This window comes from Nycticebus coucang, chromosome 11, assembly GCF_027406575.1.
Source record: "Nycticebus coucang isolate mNycCou1 chromosome 11, mNycCou1.pri, whole genome shotgun sequence".
In the NCBI taxonomy this organism is placed as follows: domain Eukaryota; kingdom Metazoa; phylum Chordata; class Mammalia; order Primates; family Lorisidae; genus Nycticebus; species Nycticebus coucang.
In genome coordinates this window covers 120,356,150-120,374,664 of record NC_069790.1, presented here as the reverse complement: position 1 = coordinate 120,374,664, position 18,515 = coordinate 120,356,150, and the positions used below count along the sequence as shown (strand labels likewise).

At 43.5% G+C, this 18,515-nt stretch overlaps 1 protein-coding gene and 1 non-coding gene across 2 annotated transcripts in view; one reads left to right on the top strand and one right to left on the bottom strand.

Moving 5' to 3' along the window:
- The window catches only part of GIMAP5 (GTPase, IMAP family member 5), a 76,975-nt gene extending 60,055 nt beyond the window's left edge, over positions 1-16,920 (top strand). The window contains 4 exon segments of the mRNA XM_053609231.1: positions 3,570-3,725; positions 3,727-3,751; positions 14,398-14,446; positions 15,746-16,920. Of these exon segments, the coding sequence (XP_053465206.1) occupies positions 3,570-3,725; positions 3,727-3,751; positions 14,398-14,446; positions 15,746-16,626 (1,111 nt within the window). The 3' untranslated portion in view covers positions 16,627-16,920.
- On the bottom strand, positions 3,045-3,151 carry LOC128560477 (U6 spliceosomal RNA). Its single transcript, XR_008372975.1, has one exon. It is a non-coding gene; the product is annotated as a U6 spliceosomal RNA (small nuclear RNA).
- Positions 16,921-18,515: the final 1,595 nt, after the last annotated feature.

The window sequence follows — 18,515 nt, the reverse complement described above, 5'->3', positions numbered from 1 at the left end:
CACCATCACCACACCAGTGATGGCAGCAGCAAAGAAAAACAATGCCTGTTTGGCACACAAGCCATAGAATCAGGGACTTTCGCATAGGAAGGGAGCTCAGAAGTATCCCTGAACTTTCTCAGGACAATGGATGCTTATTTAGCACCCACCTGCCCTGGGGAAGCTTAAAATCAAGTAGGGGAGACAGATATGTAAGCAGACCATTTCAACAGGTCATGGGAGAGGCAATAGCAGACTCTGTAGGGACTGGCACCGGCACAGCACAGAGCTAGGACACAGGAGGAGGTCAGTGAAGCCTCCCTGGAGGTGGTGACTCTTGAATTAAGTCTTTAATGAAGAGTAGGAGTTAGTCAAGGGGAAGGAGAGGGCAATTGAAGCAAAGGGACAGGGACAGTGTGCAATTTATATACCAGAAATACCATTCCAAGGGGAGAGAGAACACTCTACCTGCTTCTGTAGGATGGACTGAAGGGGAGAAGAGAGGAGACTGAGAGCCAGAGTGGAGACACAGGGATGGGGGGAAGCAAATACAATTAAGGAAATGTAAGGAGCTAACCGTGGCAGGACTCAGCGGACAATCGGGGTGAGCCCAGACTTCCAGTTTCAGCAGCAGGGTGGAAGCTGCTCCCAACTTGGCTGGAGAGAATGAGAAGTGTTTCCAGGGTCCAATCTCGGGATGGGCAGGAAGAAGGGCTCAGAGAAGGGTGGAGGCAAGATGCTGGGGATGCCAGGGGCAGGGCAAGAAGGAAACTCTAGGCTCGGCGCCTGTGGCTCAAGTGGCTAAGGCGCCAGCCACTGGGTTCAAATCCAGCCTGGGCCCGCCAAACAACTATGATGGCTGCAACCAAAAACTAGTTGGGTGTTGTGGCAGGTGCCTGTAATCCCAGCTACTTGAGAGGCGGAGGCAGAAGAATTGCTTGAGCTCCGGAGTTGGAGGTTGGTGTGAGCTGTGATGCCGTGGCACTCTATCCAGGGCAACAGCTTGAGGCTCTGTCTCAAAAAAAAAAAAAAGAAACTCTATGAGAGAAAGAGACAGGACTCAAGGCAAGGCTGGTGACCAGCACCCCAGAACATCAACTGGCCCACTTTCCTCCTCTGAATGCTTCTCTGTACCACTAGTGAATTCCAGAAGGGAAAGGATGGTGTCTTGCCTCTGAGGGGCCAGGACTGCAGCTGCAGACCACAAAGGTCACAGGGATTCCGGGAATCCTGGAAGATGCCAGGTTAGCAGGTGCCTTGGGGCCAGACCCAGGCTTCTCCCTGGCATTTCAAGGCTGTGCAGCCTTGGGCAAGTTAATTCACCTCTCCGAGCCTCAGTGATAGCAGAGAACTGCTTTAATGGCCAGCCTTGAGGCCAGCACTGCATGAGCTGATAATGATGTATGTGAACTGCTGAGTGCTTTTACCTGGCAAACGGTAGGTGCTCAGGAAGTGACTGCAATTGTTATAATGCTCATAAGCCAGAATCATCTTTCTCTGGCTTTGAAACCAGCAGGAGACACCAAGCCCAAGAGGCAAGATGACACAAGGAGCTTTTAGGAATTAGCTGTCTTCAGAATTCGTGGTATACATCACTCTAGTTAATGCTCTCGTAGAGGAGTTGGCAGAATTTATAGGAATTGGAAGAATCATTGCAGCAACAACTGCCCTTGGCTTCCGGAAAATAAAGCCTTGGTAGGAAACACCATTCATTCTCTGAAGGGTAGAGGGAAGCAGTTACAGGACTGAGATGCAAGCAGAGCCCACCTACCACCCCAGCCCTTTGCGAAAATCCCAGGCAAGCTGGAAGCCCCTGGGCTGGAATCCCTCCCAGTGTGGCTGGATAAAGCCCTAGCCCCTAGCTCTGCACTCGCTACCCAAGACCCCTCTCAGGCCTGTCACTGGCTGCTCCTCTTGGCACATGTCTTGCTTCAGCAAGACTACTATTCCCCACCAAGCCATGCAGTGGCCCACTGTTGAGACCCTCTGCCTGCAATGCCCTTCCCTGCCACCACCTGTTGGGGAACTCCTACATTACTTTCAAGACCAAGCTGTCTGCAGCCCAGAGAGCACAGTTTTCCTCAGCACTCAGGACCTTGGATGGCAGGGGCTTGTACCAGCTCTGACCAAACCCACCTTAGGCTGAGGGCCTTGAGGGGAGGGCTAGGCCCATGCTGGACTCATCTCCCTCTTCCCAGGTGCAAACCTGGTGGGCGTGTGAGGAAGAAAAGAGGAAAAATGAGGGGAAGGGAAGGAAGAGAAAGGCAAGAAGGGAGAAAGGGAGGAAAGAAAGAAGGAAGAAAGAGAGGAAGGATTGACCAATCCCCAGATAATATAAAGGGTCTAAAATACCAAGTTTTAATGTCCTTATCTGTATAAATGGGGAAACAGAACTAACTTCTCTAAGCTGTGAAAAATTAAATGGAACAGGCTGGATTCAGTAGCTCATGGATATAATCCTCGCACTCTGGGAAGTCAAGGCAGGAAGATCCACTGAGCTCAGGAGTTTGAGACCAGCCTGAGGAAGAGTGAGACCCCATCTCCACTAAAAATAGAAAAATTAGACAGGCGTTGTGGCAGGTGCCAATAGTCTCAGCTACTCAATACACATTCAATAACTAACTGTTTTCTTTCTCTTCTACCTTTGTGAAGAGGTTTTTCTGGGCTGGCAAGAGAATGTTTTAAATTATTTTACCCATAAGATCTTAGACATTTGTTATGATATGATGCTAACCAACCACCCCTACCCACTTCAAATGTCAAAAGAGAGGAATGTGAGGACTCCTGGGATAGGACTGGCCTCAGCCTAAGCCCATGTGTGTTTCTGATCTCACAGCTGCTTTCCCTCACTGCTTTAGCCTTAACTGCAATCAGTTAAAAATAGAGGTGTTGTTGCCACACTCCCAACACTAAACTGGATAAACTGACACATGGGTGTCCCCACAGAGAGGCTCTGTCACATGGAGGAGAAAGGAGCAGCACACCAGCCTGGAGACACATCCTGAGAGGGGCTAGTCCAGGCCCTCTGTGGACCAGCAGTGCCTTTCTTTTTTTTTTTTTTTTTTTTAAATATGGAACGCTTCACGAATTTGCGTGTCATCCTTGCGCAGGGGCCATGCTAATCTTCTCTGTATCGTTCCAATTTTAGTATATGTGCTGCCGAAGCCAGCACAGCAGTGCCTTTCTAAGCCTGGTTAGCAGGAACATTCTAGAAGCAGAGCCTGTGTGAAGGGGTCTGGGGTTGTCTGGAGGAGCAGGTGATCCAGAGACGGGTGCAGAGGGCTTGTGCCTGAACTTTCCAGTCACAAAGGGGTTTTCTGAGCCTGAGTATGGGGGACTTGTCATTCATTGATATGCCCGTCCTCCAAACACTGCTTGCTTTACACAGTCATAAAAAGGAAATAGGAGGCGGCACGATGGCGCAGGGCAGGCTGCTGAGAGGAAGTGACTGCTGAGGCTCCAGTTCAGACAGTGCACCCAGCTGACTTTCAGGGTCTTGTTTTCATCAGTTTCCAGCTGCCCCAAGAGGACGCTGCAGGAAGTGAGCCACTGTCCCTAATCCTCGTGTTCCTTCTTTTCCCGTGGCCAAGCCATCACACTTTCCACCCCAGCTAGCGGCTGCTCTTTAATTCCATGTGCTCAGCGTCACCGGAACCCGTGAGCTGCCTTCCCCCAGACCAGGGTGCTCTGTCTGCTGCTACTTGCCTTCCAGAAAGAGGACCAGCCTACCAAGCATCGCTGACCAGGAGGACGGGCCCGACAGCCGTTCCTGGTAAGGAGAAGCGGTTTATGCTCACAGAAGCTGTGGGAGCTAGAGGGACCACTGTTTGGCCCCAGCTGCTGATTCCTGATGTGACCTCACACAGTTGCCAATCTCTGGGGCTCTGGTTCCCCCAGGTCTTTTCTAGGCATCATCAGCCCCCTTACTATCTTGCCTATGACCCATTTTAGCATCCCCATTAGTATCTTTTCTGACCCACCGGCGGAGACTTTCTTATTAGTTAGTATCTGCCAGAAATCTATCCCCCAATGCAGCCTGAATTACTGAGAACTATTGCTCTGCCCATGGAACGTGGCTGAGTCTGACTGGCTGTTCTGACAGCTGTATTGCTGCATCTGGGTCACATTGAGAACCAAGTCAAGTAAAACCACTAGGATGTTTTAAATTGAAATGGTTCAATTCAGAACCATTCCTTCCCTCTGCTATTTTATTTTATTTTTATTGTTGGGGATTCATTGTGACTTGGTATAAGAAACCAAGTTACACTCATTGCATTTCTTAGGTAAAGTCCCTCTTAAATTGTGTCTTGCCCCTGAAAGGTGTGTCACACACTGAGATCCCACCCCCCTTCTCTCCTTCCCTGTCTCTCCTCTTCCTCTCCCCCATCCCATCCCTCCTTCTTTCTCTTTCTGCTCTCCCCTTCCCCCACCCCCCACTATGTACTAGGTCATTAATTGTCCTCACACCAAAATTGAATACATAGAATTTATGCCTCTCCATTCTTGTGAATCTTTATTTATTTATTTTTTCCAGGTCTAGATGACTTTATTAGTGTCTCACAAGGTGAAAGTCAACATGCTGGCAGGGGCCACATTCATTTCAGGAGATTCTGAAAAAAATTCTCAATCCATATCACTCGGATTATTGCAAAAATCATTTACTTCTTAATAATGTGTTCCACTTCCATCCAGGTTAATACAAAGAATGTAAAGTCTCCATGTTTTTAACGGCTGACTAGTATTCCATGGTATACATATACCACAGCTTGCTAATCCATTCCTGGGTTGGTGGGCATTTAGGCTGTTTCCACATTTTGATGACTGTAAATTGAGTTGAAATAAATAGTCTAGTGCAAGTGTCCTTATGCTAAAAGGATTTTTTTCCTTCTGGGTAGATGCCCAGTAATGGGATTGCAGGATCAAATGGGAAGTCTACCTTGAGTTCTTTGAGGGTTCTCCATACTTCCTTCCAAAAAGATTGTATTAGTTTACAGTCCCACTAGCAGTGTAAAAGTGTTTCTTTCTCTCCACATCCACGCCAGCACCTGCAGTTTTGAGATTTTGTGATGAGCCATTCTTACTGGGGTTAGGTGATATCTCAGTGTGGTTTTGATTTGCATTTCTCTAATAATTAGGGATGAAGAGCTTTTTTTCATATGTTTGCTAACCATTTGTCTGTCTTCTTGAGAGAAGGTTCTATTCATGTCTCTTACCCATTTGATATATGGGATTGTTGGCTTTTTCGTGTGGATTAATTTGAGTTCTCTATAGATCCTAGTTATCAAATTTTTGTCTGATTCAAAATATGCAAATATCCTTTCCCATTGTGTAGGTTGTCTATTTGCTTTGGTTGTTGTCTCCTTAGCTGTACAGAAGCTTTTCAGTTTAATTAAGTACCATTTCTTTATTTTTTTTTTGTTGTTGCAATTGCCATGGCAGTGTTCTTCATGAAGTCTTTCCCAAGGCCAATGTCTTCCAGTGCTTTTCGTATGCTTTCTTTGAGGATTTTTATCATTTTGTGCCTTAAATTTAAGTTTTTTATTCATCTCGAATCAATTTTTGTGAGTGGAGAAAGGTGCAGGTCCAGTTTAGGTCTTTGACACGTGGATATCCAGCTGTCCCAGCACCATTTATTGAACAGGGTGTCTTTCCTGCAGTGTATGTTCTTGTTTGGTTTATCAAAGATTAGGTGGCTATATGATGTTAGTTTCATTTCCTGACATTCTATTCGGTTCCAAATGTCTCTCTATTTTTGTGCCAGTACCATGCTGTTTTGACCACTATGTTTTTGTAGTACAACCTAAAATCTGGTATGCTGATACCCCTGCCTTTTTTTTTTTCATTAATATTAAAACATAGCTCTGTACATTAATGCAATCATGGGGCACCATACACTGTTTTTATAAACAGTTTGACACATTTTCATCACAATGGTTCACATAGCCTTCCTGGCATTTTCTTAGTTACTGCGTTAAGACACTAATATTCTACATTTACTAAAGTTCACATGTACCCTTGTAAGAGGCACTGCAGATGTAATCCCACCAATTACCCTCCCTCTGCCCATCCTCCCCCGTCCCACCCTCCCTTTCCTCTTTCCCCATATTCTTAGGTTATAACTGGGTTATAGCTTTCATATGAAAGCCATAAATTAGTTTCATAGTAGGGCTGAGTACATTGGATACTTTTTCTTCCATTCTTGAGATACTTTACTAAGAAGAATATGTTCCAGCTCCATCCATGTAAACATGAAAGAGGTAAAGTCTCCATCTTTCTTTAAGGCTGCATAATATTCCATGGTGTACATATACCACAATTTATTAATCCATTCGTGGATCGATGGGCCCTTGGGCTTTTCCCATGACTTAGCAATTGTGAATTGGGCTGCAATAAACAATCTGATGCAAATATCTTTGTTATAACGTGATTTTGGGTCTTCTGGGTATATACCTAGTAGAGGAATTATAGGATTGAATGGCAGATCTGGTTTTAGATCTCTAAGTGTTCTCCAAACATCTTTCCAAAAGGAATGTATTAATTTGCATTCCCACCAGCAGTGTAGAAGAGTTCCCTTTTTTCTACATCCATGCCAACATCTCTGGTCTTGGGATTTTGTGATATGGGCTAATCTTACTGGAGTTAGATGGTATCTCAATGCAGGTTTGCTTTGCATTTCTCCGATGTTAAAGATGATGAGCATTTTTTCATATGCCTATAGGCCGTGCACCTATCTTCTTCAGGGAAGTTTCTTTTCAAGTTCCTTGCCCAGTCTGCGATGGGATCACTTGTTTTTTTTCTTGCTTATATGTTTGAGTTCTCTGTGGATTCTGGTTATTAAACCTTTGTCGGAGACATAACCTGCAAATATATTCTCCCATTCTGAGGGCTGTTTGCTTGCTTTACTTAGTATGTTCTTGGCTGTGCAGAAGCTTTTTAGTTTGATCAGGTCCCAGTAGTGTATTTCTGAAGCTGTTTCAATTGCCCGGGGGGTCCTCCTCATAAAATACTCGCCCTGCCGATTTCTTTAAGGGTTTCCCCTACACTCTCTTCTAGTATTTTTATAGTTTCTTGTATTAAGTTTAAATCTTTAATCCAGTGAGAGTCTATCTTAGTTAATGGTGAAAGGTGTGGGTCCAGTTTCAGTCTTCTGCAGGTTGCCAGCAAGTTCACACAGCACCATTTATTAAATAGGGAATCTTTTCCCCACTGAATGTTTTTAATTGGCTTGTCCAAGATCAAATAATGGTAAGTAGCTGGATTCATCTCTTGGTTCTCTGTTCTGTTCCAGACATCTACTTGTCTGTTTTTGTGCCAGTACCATGCTGTTTTGATCACTGTCGATTTGTAGTATAGTCTGAGGTCTGGTAGCGTGATTCCTCCTGCTTTGTTTTTATTTCTGAGTAATGTCTTGGGTATTCGAGGGTTTTTTCTGATTCCATATAAAATGAAGTATTGTTTTTTTCAAGATCTTTAAAGTATGACAGTGGAGCTTTAATAGGGATACATTAAAATTGTATATTGCTTTGGGCAGTATGGATTTTAACAATGTTGATTCTTCCCAGCCATAAGCATGGTTTGTTTTTCCATTTGTTAATGTTCTCACCTATTTCTTTTCTTAGAGTTTCATAGTTCTCTTCATAGAAATCTTTCATGTCCTTTGTTAGAAAAACTCCCAAATATTTCATCTTCTTTGGCACTACTGTGAATGGAATAGAGTGCTTAACTGTTTTTTCAGCTTGACTATTGTTGGTATATATAAAGGCTACTGATTTATAAATGTTGATTTTGTAACCTAAGATGCTGCTGTATTCCTTGATCACTTCTAAGAGTTTTGTAGTAGAATCCCTGGGGTTTTCCAGATATACAATCATAACATCAGCAAAGAGTGAAAGTTTGATCTCTTATGACCATATATGGATACCCTTGATCGCCTTTTCTTCCCTAATTGTGATGGCTAAAACTTCTATTACAATGTTAAAGAGCAGTGGAGACAATGGGCAGCCTTGTCTGGTTCCTGATCTGAGTGGAAATGATTTCAATTTAACTCCATTCAATGTGATATTGGCTGTGGATTTGCTGTAAATGGCCTGTATCAGTTTAAGAAATGTCCCTTCTATACCAATTTTCTTAAGTGTTCTGATCATGAAGCGATGCTGGATATTATCAAAACCTTTTTCTGTATCAATTGAGAGAATCATATGGTCTTTGTTTTTTAATTTGTTTATGTGCTGAATTATACTTATAGATTTACGTATATTGAACCAGCCATGAGACACTGGGATAAAACCAACTTGGTCATGATGTATAATTTGTTTGATGTGTTGCTGGATTCTGTTTGTTAGGATCTTGTTGAATATTTTTGCATCTATATTTATTAGTGATATTGGTCTATAATTTTCTTTTCTCGTTGGGTCTTTTCCTGGTTTAGGGATCAGGGTGATGTTTGCTTCATAGAACGTGTTGGGTAGTCTTCCTTCTTTTTCTACATTTTGGAACAGGCTGAATAATATAGGTACTAGTTCCTCTTTAAAGGTTTGGTAGAATTCTGACATGAACCCATCTGGTTTTCTTTATAGGGAGATTTTGTATGGTTGATGCTATTTCAGAACTTGATATTGGTCTGTTCAACATTTCCACTTGATTCTGGCTAAGTCTTGGAAGGTGACGTGCTTCCAAGTATTGGTCAATTTCCTTCAGATTTACTTATTTCTGAGCATAAAGTTTCTTGTAATATTCATTAAGGATTTTTTGAATTTCTGAGGAGTCTGTTGTTATTTCGTCTTTGTCGTTTCTGATTGATGAAATTAGAGATTATACTCTTTTTTTCCTGGTTAGGTTAGCCAAAGGTTTATCTATTTTATTGACCTTTTCAAAAGCCAACTTTTTGATGTATTGATCTGTTGTATAATTCTTTTGTTTTCAATTTCATTTAATTCTACTCTAATTTTGGTTATTTCTTTTCTTCTACTGGGTTTGGGGTTGGAATGTTCTTCCTTTTCCAGTTGCGTGAGATGTCCCAATAAGTTGTTAACTTCCTCTCTTTCCGTTCTCTTGAGGAAGGCTTGCAGTGCTATAAATTTCCCTCTCAGGACTGCCTTTGTGGTATTCCAGAAGTTCTGATAATTCGTGTCTTCATTGTCATTTTGTTACAAAAATTTGGCAATTTCCTTCTTGATCTCATCTCTGACCCAGCTATCATTCAGAATATGGTTATTTAACTTCCATGTTTTTGTATGAGTATACAGATTCCTATTGTTACTGAGTTCAACTTTTATTCCATGGTGGTCCAAGAGGATGCAAAGAATAATTTCGATTCCTTTAAATTTACTGAGGTTAGACTTGTGACCTAAGATGTGATCGATTTTGGAGTATGTTCTGTGGGCTGCTGAGAAGTATGTGTAGTCAGTTTTGTTGGGATGAAATGTTCTGTAGATGTCTGCTAAATCTAAATGTTGGATGGTTAGGTTTAAATCTAAAATTTCTTTGCTCAGCTTCTTATTGGAGGATCTATCCAACACTGCCAGAGGAGTGTTGAAATCTCCAACTATTATGGAGCTGGAAGAATCAAGTTGCTCATGACTGTTAGTGTTTCTCTTATAAATTGAGGTGCATTCTGGTTGGGAGCATAAATATTCATAATTGAAATCTCATCATATTGAGTATTACCCTTAACTGATATGAAGTGACTATTCTTATCCTTCCTTACTTTTGTTGGTTTAAAGCCTATTGTGTCTGCAAATAGAAGTGCAATGCCTGCTTCTTTCTGGCTACCATTTGCCTGAAATATGGACGACCATCCTTTCACCCTGAGTTTATATTTATCTTTTAAGTTAAGATGTGACTCTTATATGCAGCAAATATCTGACCTAAGTTTTTGTATCCAGTCAGCTAACCTGTGCCTCTTTAGAGGACAGTTTAAGCCATTCACACTAATGGAGAATATTGATAAATCTGGTAAAATTTTGGGTATCGGGTTTTTTGAATGTCCAGTGGACATTTTTAATCCATTCACCACTTTTGGAAGTTGGAGTTTGATCAAAAGTTTCTGAGTGAGTTTATTTTTGTGGTAGAGGGTTGGGCTGGTCATTATGGAGTATAGGTCTGAGAATAGCGTGAAGAGCTGGTTTGGTTATGGCAAATTTCTTCAACATATGAATGTCATTAATGTATTTAATTTCTCCATCATAAATGAATCTCAGTTTAGCTGGATACACGATCTGGGGTTGAAAGTTATTTTGTTTTAGGAGATTAAAAGTTGATGACTTTCAAGCCTCTTCTGGCTTGAAAAGTTTCAGCAGAGAGATCTGCAGTCATTCTAATATTCTTCCCTTTGTACGTAATGAATTTCTTACGTCTGGCTGCTTTCAGAATTTTCTCTTTCATATTAACACTAGTGAAGTTAATTATGATATGCCTGGGGGATGTCTTATTCGCATTAAGTCATGCTGGGTTTCTGAAACTGTCTGCTATCTGAATTTCAGAATCTCTTGGCATGTCTGGAAAATTCTCTTTTATAATTTCATGGAGAAGGGCCTCTTTGCCTTGCAAGGCCATTTCATCACTTTCATGGATTCCAATGAGGCAGATATTAGCCTTCTTCCAATTATCCCAGTGCTCTCTGAGAGAATGATCCATTTTTGCTCTCCATTTCTCTTCCTCTTTGAGAGTTTGGGAGCGTTCAAAGCTTTGTCTTCAATGTCAGATATCCTTTCTTCTGCTTGCTCCACTGTGTTACTGAGGGATTCTGCTGTATTTTTCAGATCTTTGTGGGCTGCAAATTCTTGCTTCAGTGCATCAAAATCTTTGGTGGTTTTGTCTTTAAATTCATTAAATTCTTGAGCCAACTTTTGAAAATCAAACCTTCCTATAACCACACACCCAGGGCTCCACTTGAATAGTCCTCAGGTGATTTGCTCAGTTCAAAAGGTCCAAATCAATTGTCTCAGTCAGCACCTGTCTCAGGTGTGAGAGTTTCAAAGGTCTCTGGGAACTGGATCGCAGGAGTTGGTGACAACTCAAATATCACTTGCTCAGGTGCTCCGTCAAGTCAGGAGGACCCGCCCAGCAAATAGAATAGTCTGGGAAAGTTGATGCCTCCTTCTTCACCTTGCGCCTCTGTCACACCTAGTCACTGATAGCCCCGCAGGGCTGTGACTCAGGTGCCTCCCGTTAGCAGATACTCCAGGACTTTGCACCTACCTGAATCACAAGGACATCTGTATCTTCTCAGACAGGCCACTGCTCTCTGCCTCTATCCAGCAGGATGTGGTGGGGCCTGACAACCTCAGGTGCTTGATGGATGCTGGAGGGTGTTTATTCAGTTCCAGCCCCACCCCTGATTGATGTTTCTGGCAGAACAGAATAACTTTGCAGGAATTTGTTTCTGTCCCTGCTAAATTCCTCTGCAGAAGAGAAGCTGTTTTGAGTTCCCAGAAACTGTGCCTCAGGCCCTGTCTTTACTCCTGTAGGTTTGTATTTGTAGCATTGTCAGCTCTAGCCTCTTGCTTTCCTTTGTCTATAGGCTGATGATTCCCTGAGGGCCGGGTGCATCTTAGGCTCAGTAAAGCAGTCCTCTGGGTCAGCCCTGCCCTGGGAATTTTCTGGCTTTGCGCATGCGTTTTCTAGTCCCTGCGCTCCACCCAGGCTGGTACCACCACAGGCAGACCCTTTACTCACGAGGCCTGTGTTTCAGTCCCAGATCTGTTCCATGGTGGTTGCCTTCTGAGAAGATGCCCAGCCTCCTCTGGTTGCCCAGGGAGACAGGGCTTGTGGCTTTGGAATATCCGGGGGTGGACCGTTTCGTTGCCAAAAACGGCTGCTGCTTTGCACCTCAGGGCACTGCCACTCCGGTGTGGTTCCCTCTCAGCTGGCTGTTGTCTTCTCACTCCCGTGCTGCAGAATTAGCACTGACCAGCTGCAGTCCAGGCCCTGTCCACACCTCTTGAGAAATCACCCAAGAATCTGGACTCCTGGGAGACAGGCCTCCAGACCTCAGAGTGAGAGTGGATGGGAGTGCTGGGAGCTCAGAATTGCAGGTCAAAACACCAAACTCATTGAGACCAAATGAGCAAATAAACAGATAAAAAGGCTGATGACTTGGGAGAGGTGGGCTACATGTCTGTCCCGTCTGCCATCATGCTCCGCCTCCAGCTTTGTTTTTATTACTAAGAACTGCCTTAGCTATATGGTTTTTTTCCTGGTTCCATTCAAAATGAAGAATTATTTTTTCCAAGTCTTGAAAGTACAATGTTGATATTTTGATAGGGATGGCATTGAATCTGTAGATTGCTTTGGGAAGTATAGACATTTTATCAATGTTGATTCTTCCCAGCCATGAGCATTGTATGTTCTTCCATTTGTTAATATCCTTTGCTATTTCTTTTCTTTGCTAGTTCATTTTTGAATACTGTTTTTTTAAATGCACTCAGGGTTTTGCAATACAATTCTCTGTGTTGGTTTCAGGGCAGGCTTCCAGGCTGTCTGCATCAATTTGAGTACTGACTGTGGGGTGGCAGCATTGGATGATGTTCCCAGAGAATTTTTAACTTATCTGAAATAGTCTCTCCCTACCACCCTGTGGAATCAAGGAAAATACACAGGCAAAAGGAGCTATTTTATGATATTGGCTCTGTGACAAATATATGACCTAGGGCAGATCATCCAATGCTGTTTTTAATATTTTAATGGAAATTTTATCCCCAGCCCTTGGCAAACACTGATACATTTTCTATCAACTTTCAAGTAAATGGAATAATACAAAGAAAGGTAAGAATAATTTTTTAAAAAGAGAAAATGTAATACTAATCTTGATCACATTACAAAGAATTTGGAGAGCAATGAAAACAATGAACATGAAAAAACTTTGAAAACTATAAATGGCTGCTTGGAGGGTTGTCCAGCTGGTGAAGGTCATCAGGCAGCACAGCACCATGTCAGTGGGTTGATTCTAGGCCTCAGAAAACGTCATCTGGAGTAGAAAAGAGATTTGGGTACTTTTAGCAAAAACCAGGGTATAGTTTATCAGAGACAAGAACAGTGCATGGGTGGTGGTTGTGGTGCCAATGCCCTTCTCTGGGCTGAGAGAAAACAGAAAAGGGAGGGAAGGGGAAGAGGAGAAGAGGAGATAGGTGGGAACAGGGGAGGGAAGGGGGTGAGGAAGCTGTCATAATGTGTTTTGATAATGTGAAAATGGATGGTTTTCCAAAAGAGGGACAGGAAAATCCACTGAAAAAATAGAAAAATGTACAAAAGACTGAAATAGCAGAACCAACTTAAATAGCAAATAAAGTATGAGAACTATTTTAATTCAATGGTAATCAGTAAAATGCAAGTTTAAACCAATTAAGATATCCTTACTTATGCACATAAAGGTGATGAGAAATTAAAAGTGTGGTTTCAGGGCGGCACCTGTGGCTCAAAGGACTAGGGCGCTGGCCACATATGCTGGAGGTGGCGGGTTCAAACCCAGCCCTGGCCAAAAACTGCAAAAGACAAAAAAAAAAAAAAAAAAAGAAGTGTAGTTTCACCAAGTGCCTGTGAAGATTTTAGAAATTTCTTCTCCTTCTCCTCCTCCTTCTCTTCTTCTTCTTCTTCACCCTATTATTAGTTAGATTTTATTCCTTATAGATTTTGGAAATTTGTACATGTAGGTTAGCACAACCCCCTTGGAGTCATATGTGGTAATGTCTAGGTCAGGTGGGAGATGTATATCCCAGATAAGCTACTGTGAAATACTGGATTTTGTTGCACTGAGCAGGGGATGAGTTTATCTTAAATTTGTCCTAAACATGATGCTTTCTCTTCAACTGCTGCTTCACCTTCTCTCCACCAGGTCTGGGGGTGAAGGCAGTCATGCTTCATCCCGTCCCCCTGCATGACTTCCTCTCATGCCAGTAACTGGAGCTCCCAACCCCCCTTGGGAAGCACATTGTACCTTCCTCTTTGTCACTTTGTCCTCTGAGTGCATCTGACACAAAGAGTCTCTGGGACTGGAAATGCCCAGTACTTCAAACAAAATATTATTGACTGCAAGGCAATTGTTTTTTCTGCATTCTGGCAAGTTCACCTAGTTTGTTTCCAATTTTTTTTTTTTTAATCTCCCACTCTTGTTCCATAGAAGAATGCTTTCTTCATTTCCAGCCTTTCAAGTTGGGGAGAGATAGTCCAAACATTTTCTCCTTTTCTGCAAGCTGAGAAGAAGAAAGGCAGCAGGGCATTGTGTTAGCATAACCTGGCATTGCCTGGTTTGCTTAAAATTATTTGTAGATGTTTAAAAATAAAAATATGTTAGAAAATTAGCAATGGAAGTGGATCATGTAAGGGTAATAATTCCTAGGTACCTGAATTGAGCTGCTCTCAGGCCCTACCAGCTCCCACATGGACACTTGATTTTTATCTTTTTTCTGATTTTTCTTCCAGAAGAGAATGGAAGGGCCTCAGAACAGCAATTACGGAACGCTGGCTGAAGGTAAGAACCTGTGATGTTCTCAAGAGCTCAAACCACTTGGAGAGAGTCATGATTCTCTCCCTTCCTATCCCCCTCACCCAAACACAGTGGCAGGAACCCAATTACTTTCAAACAAAGAAGAAAATGGCAACTATCACTGGGCTTTACCTTCCTAATCCTCTTGTGCCCCACCACACCATTGTCATCACACACACACCTGCACACACACGTCCCCTCTCTCCCTGCACAGGGTGCAAGGGAAACAGAAATTAAACTTGAAGTCAAGGGTCAGAGGGTCCAGAGCCAAGTCACGAATGGGATTTCTCTGTCCTTGTGCACTCTCAGCTGAAAGTAGGGGAAAGTCCTCCATCTGAGGTTCAGCCATGGTGTTTGCTACAAAGTGACACAGAATACTTAGGTAAAGGAAGAACCAACTCAGAGGAGGAGGAATAAAATAATCAGTTCTTAGAGCCCAAAAGGCACTTAGAATGCACGTGAGTGTCTAGAAATGCACGTAGCAACTCTAGAAATCCTCAGATTCTCCCGGTCTCCATACCTTGAAGATTCTAACTCTTGGCTCAGTGTGGCCCCCTCCATCACCACTTTTGTTACAATTTTCTGCACTTCAATCAACAAAATAGATAATCTTTCAGATACATGAGCTTCTAATGGTCTAATCTTATGCCCTCTTCAGCCATCCACCCTAGGGTCATGTCCTAAATGTGGTCCTAACATTAACTGAGACTCCATCATCTCAACTCTAGCATGGCACTTCCCATCCAAAGAGCACAGGTCCAAGAACACACAGCTGGCCATTGATGGGGGACCGGGGGGGAGTATTGTCACTGTAGCTTTGTGACTCCCTTACCTTCATACCAGGATAAATGTGCTGGGCACATCATACAAGTATGCCAGGGAATTTGTGGGTGGAAGAAAGTTAATCCTATATTCCCACTTGAGACTTAGCCTCTGCCTCCTTCCAGTCTCAGAACATTTACTTAGTAACCAGTTCTCTATGGAGCTGGCCTGAACACACACAGGGAAAAGCACCCTGAACACTTTCCTTCCAGAAGAACTCTGTCACGATGCAGATGAAGTGCTCACACACCTGCCTAGTGTGACTCCTGTCTATGGATCAAAGCATGGGCTGCCATGGGGGCTTCCTATATATCCAAGAACCATTTTTCTGTGCAACTAAATATGCCTGCCATTCTGGGAAAGAGGGTCATGGCTTTCACCAGATACCCAGAGGATCCATGACCTCACAGTGTTCAGAATCACTAACTTAGTAAGACACAAAATCTTCTTGTTTTTTAATAGGTAGATTAGAAGATAGCTGGTATTCAACGTCACCCTCATTAAGGATGATCCTGGTGGGCAAAACAGGCTGTGGGAAGAGCGCCACAGGGAACAGCATCCTCTGCCAGACAGTGTTTGAGTCCAAGTTGGGGACCCAGGCAGTGACCAGGACATGCCAGAGGGAGACAGGCTCATGGAACGGGAGGAACATCCTGGTGGTCGATACACCCTCCATTTTCGAAGTCAAGGCCCAGGCCCAAGAGATGTACAAGGACATCGGGGACTGCTACCTGCTCTCTGCCCCGGGGCCCCACGTGCTGCTCCTGGTGACCCAGCTGGGGCGCTTCACGGCCCAGGATGTGGTGGCCGTCAGGAGGGTGAAGGAGGTCTTTGGGGTAGGGGCCATGAGGCACGTGATCATCCTCTTCACCCACAGGGAAGACTTAGGGGGCGAGGCCTTGAGCGATTATGTGGCGAACACGGACAACCACAGCCTGAAGGGCCTGGTGCGGGAGTGCGGGTGGAGGTACTGCGCCTTCAACAACAGGGCCACAGGCGAGGAGCAGCGGCGGCAGCTGGCGGAGCTCATGGCTGTGGTGGAGAGGCTGGAGCGGGAGCGGGAGGGCTCCTTCTACCGCAACGGCCTCTTCGTCGATGCCGAGATGCTCCAGGGAGGCAGGGACAGCCCCTGCCAGGAAGACTACAGGCAGTACCTGGGCAGGGTGAGACAGCAGGTGGAAAAGCAGAAGCGAGAGCTGGGAGAGGAGGAGAGTAACTGGGCGGCCAAGGCGCTGCTCAGGGCCTGGCGCTGGATGGCTTCACACATGTTAATATCTGTCTTTGCCATAGGTGTTCTGATTTTTATTGTCATTTTAATCATCTTGTCTACTGCTCATGGATAGTGAGCATTTTCAGGTGATTTCTACAATCTATCTCCCCTTTTTCTTTTTCAGAGGACATACAGCACTTTGCTTTTTGTATAATTTCATTCTCAATTTCTCTTCCTTGGGTCACTTCAAGTGCTTTAAGTAAATAAAATACAGAAGAAAAAGTTTTTTCTCCAGCGGTGCATCTTACAAGGGTATATGTGAAACTTGGTAAACGGCCTGTGAAGCTAGTGAATGATGCCCCATGATCATATCAATGTACACAGCTATGATTTAATAAATAAAATAAAATAAATTAAAAAAAAGAAAAAGTTTTTTCTCTTTTCTTTTGTTAAAAATTGTGAAGGTGATAATGAACTAGCTGGATGCTGCTGTGGGATACTGGGGGTGCAGAAGAAGGAAGGTATGTGGGCTGTAACGCTTTGAGAATATCTCACTCCTGGGCCCTGCTTTCTATAGTTGAGATGTCAAGGAAGAAAGCGTGTTATTTGAAAAGCTAATTGCAGAATGCTTTTCTTTTTTTTCTATATCGTCTTGCTGTGTCACTCAGGCTGTCTTCAGACCTCACTGCAGCCTTAAATTCTTGGGCTCAAGTGATCCTCCCATCTCAGCCTCCTAATTACCTAGGACTATAGGCATACACTACTATGCCAGAGTCACTGTTAAATTTTTCTTTTGTTAAATGATAGTTGTGTATATTAATGCATTTGTGGGATACAACGTGTTGGTTTTATATACAGTTTGAAATACTTACAAAAAATAGCCTCCATTGCACTTTTTTAATTATCATGTTAAGATGTTTACACTCTACACTTAGTAGATTTGACATACACCCTTGTAAAATGCACCATAGGTGTGGTGTGACCAATTACTCTCTCTCCACCCATCTTCCCCCTGCCTCCTCTTTCTCTCCTTTTTCCCCTTCCTCTTGGGCTATAGTTGAGTTATAACGTTCATATGGAAGTGTGGGTGATTATATATTGGTTTCATAGTACAGTTGAGTACATTGGATACTTTTTATTCCATTCTTGAGATGCTTTACTAAGAAGAATATGTTCCAGCTCCATCCATGTTAAATTTTTTTTATAGAAATGGGTATCTTGTTATGTTGCCCAGGATGGTCTCAAACTCCTGAATTCAAGCAATCCTCCTGCCCTCAGCCTCCCAAAATGCTGCGATTATAGGCATTAGCCACTAAGCCCAGTCTGAATGCCTTATTTTAATCATAAACATATACTGATTCCATTAAGACCTGGATGGATAAGAGGATGCCCCATCATCACCCCCACTTCCCAGAGCACAGATGTTTAGTACTGTCCACTGAACCAGCCAGGGGTATGGAGGTGTGGAAGAGGTCAGGATATATAGTCCCTGGATACAGGGGAAGAGGAGCAGGTGGCAGCAGCAGAGTGAGGCTCTTCCTCCAGGAATGCAGGATCAGTGGCTGGGAAATGGGGGAACTGGGATGTGATGTGCTGGTGCAGGAGCTGCTGCTTAGGCTCAGCAGAATGGCAGACTCTCCTCTACTTGACTCTGCCTTTTGCAAAAAAAAGTTCTCTGAAAAGGAACTGGAAGGAAGAGACTTTATTTGCCAACCAGGTAGAGGCAGCCTCTGATGTGAGGGTGGACAAAGAGGAAGCCAGGGTTTTGTAGGGAGAAGTCCTGCCCAGATTCCGGATCAGGTCCATTTGTGCAAATGAAAAATAGAAATTTACTTCATTCTGATTGGTTTTTGGAGCTGAGTTCTGACTGGTCTATATGGTTGAGCCCTGAAAATCCCAGAGTTAAGCAGCCATGTGAGTTATTTGGCAAACTGAGAGTATCTGTGTGACTCTAGTCAGCAAATGGTTGCTTGGCTCTATTTAAAATTGAGGCCCATGTGGGGGTGAATTAGACTGTCTACT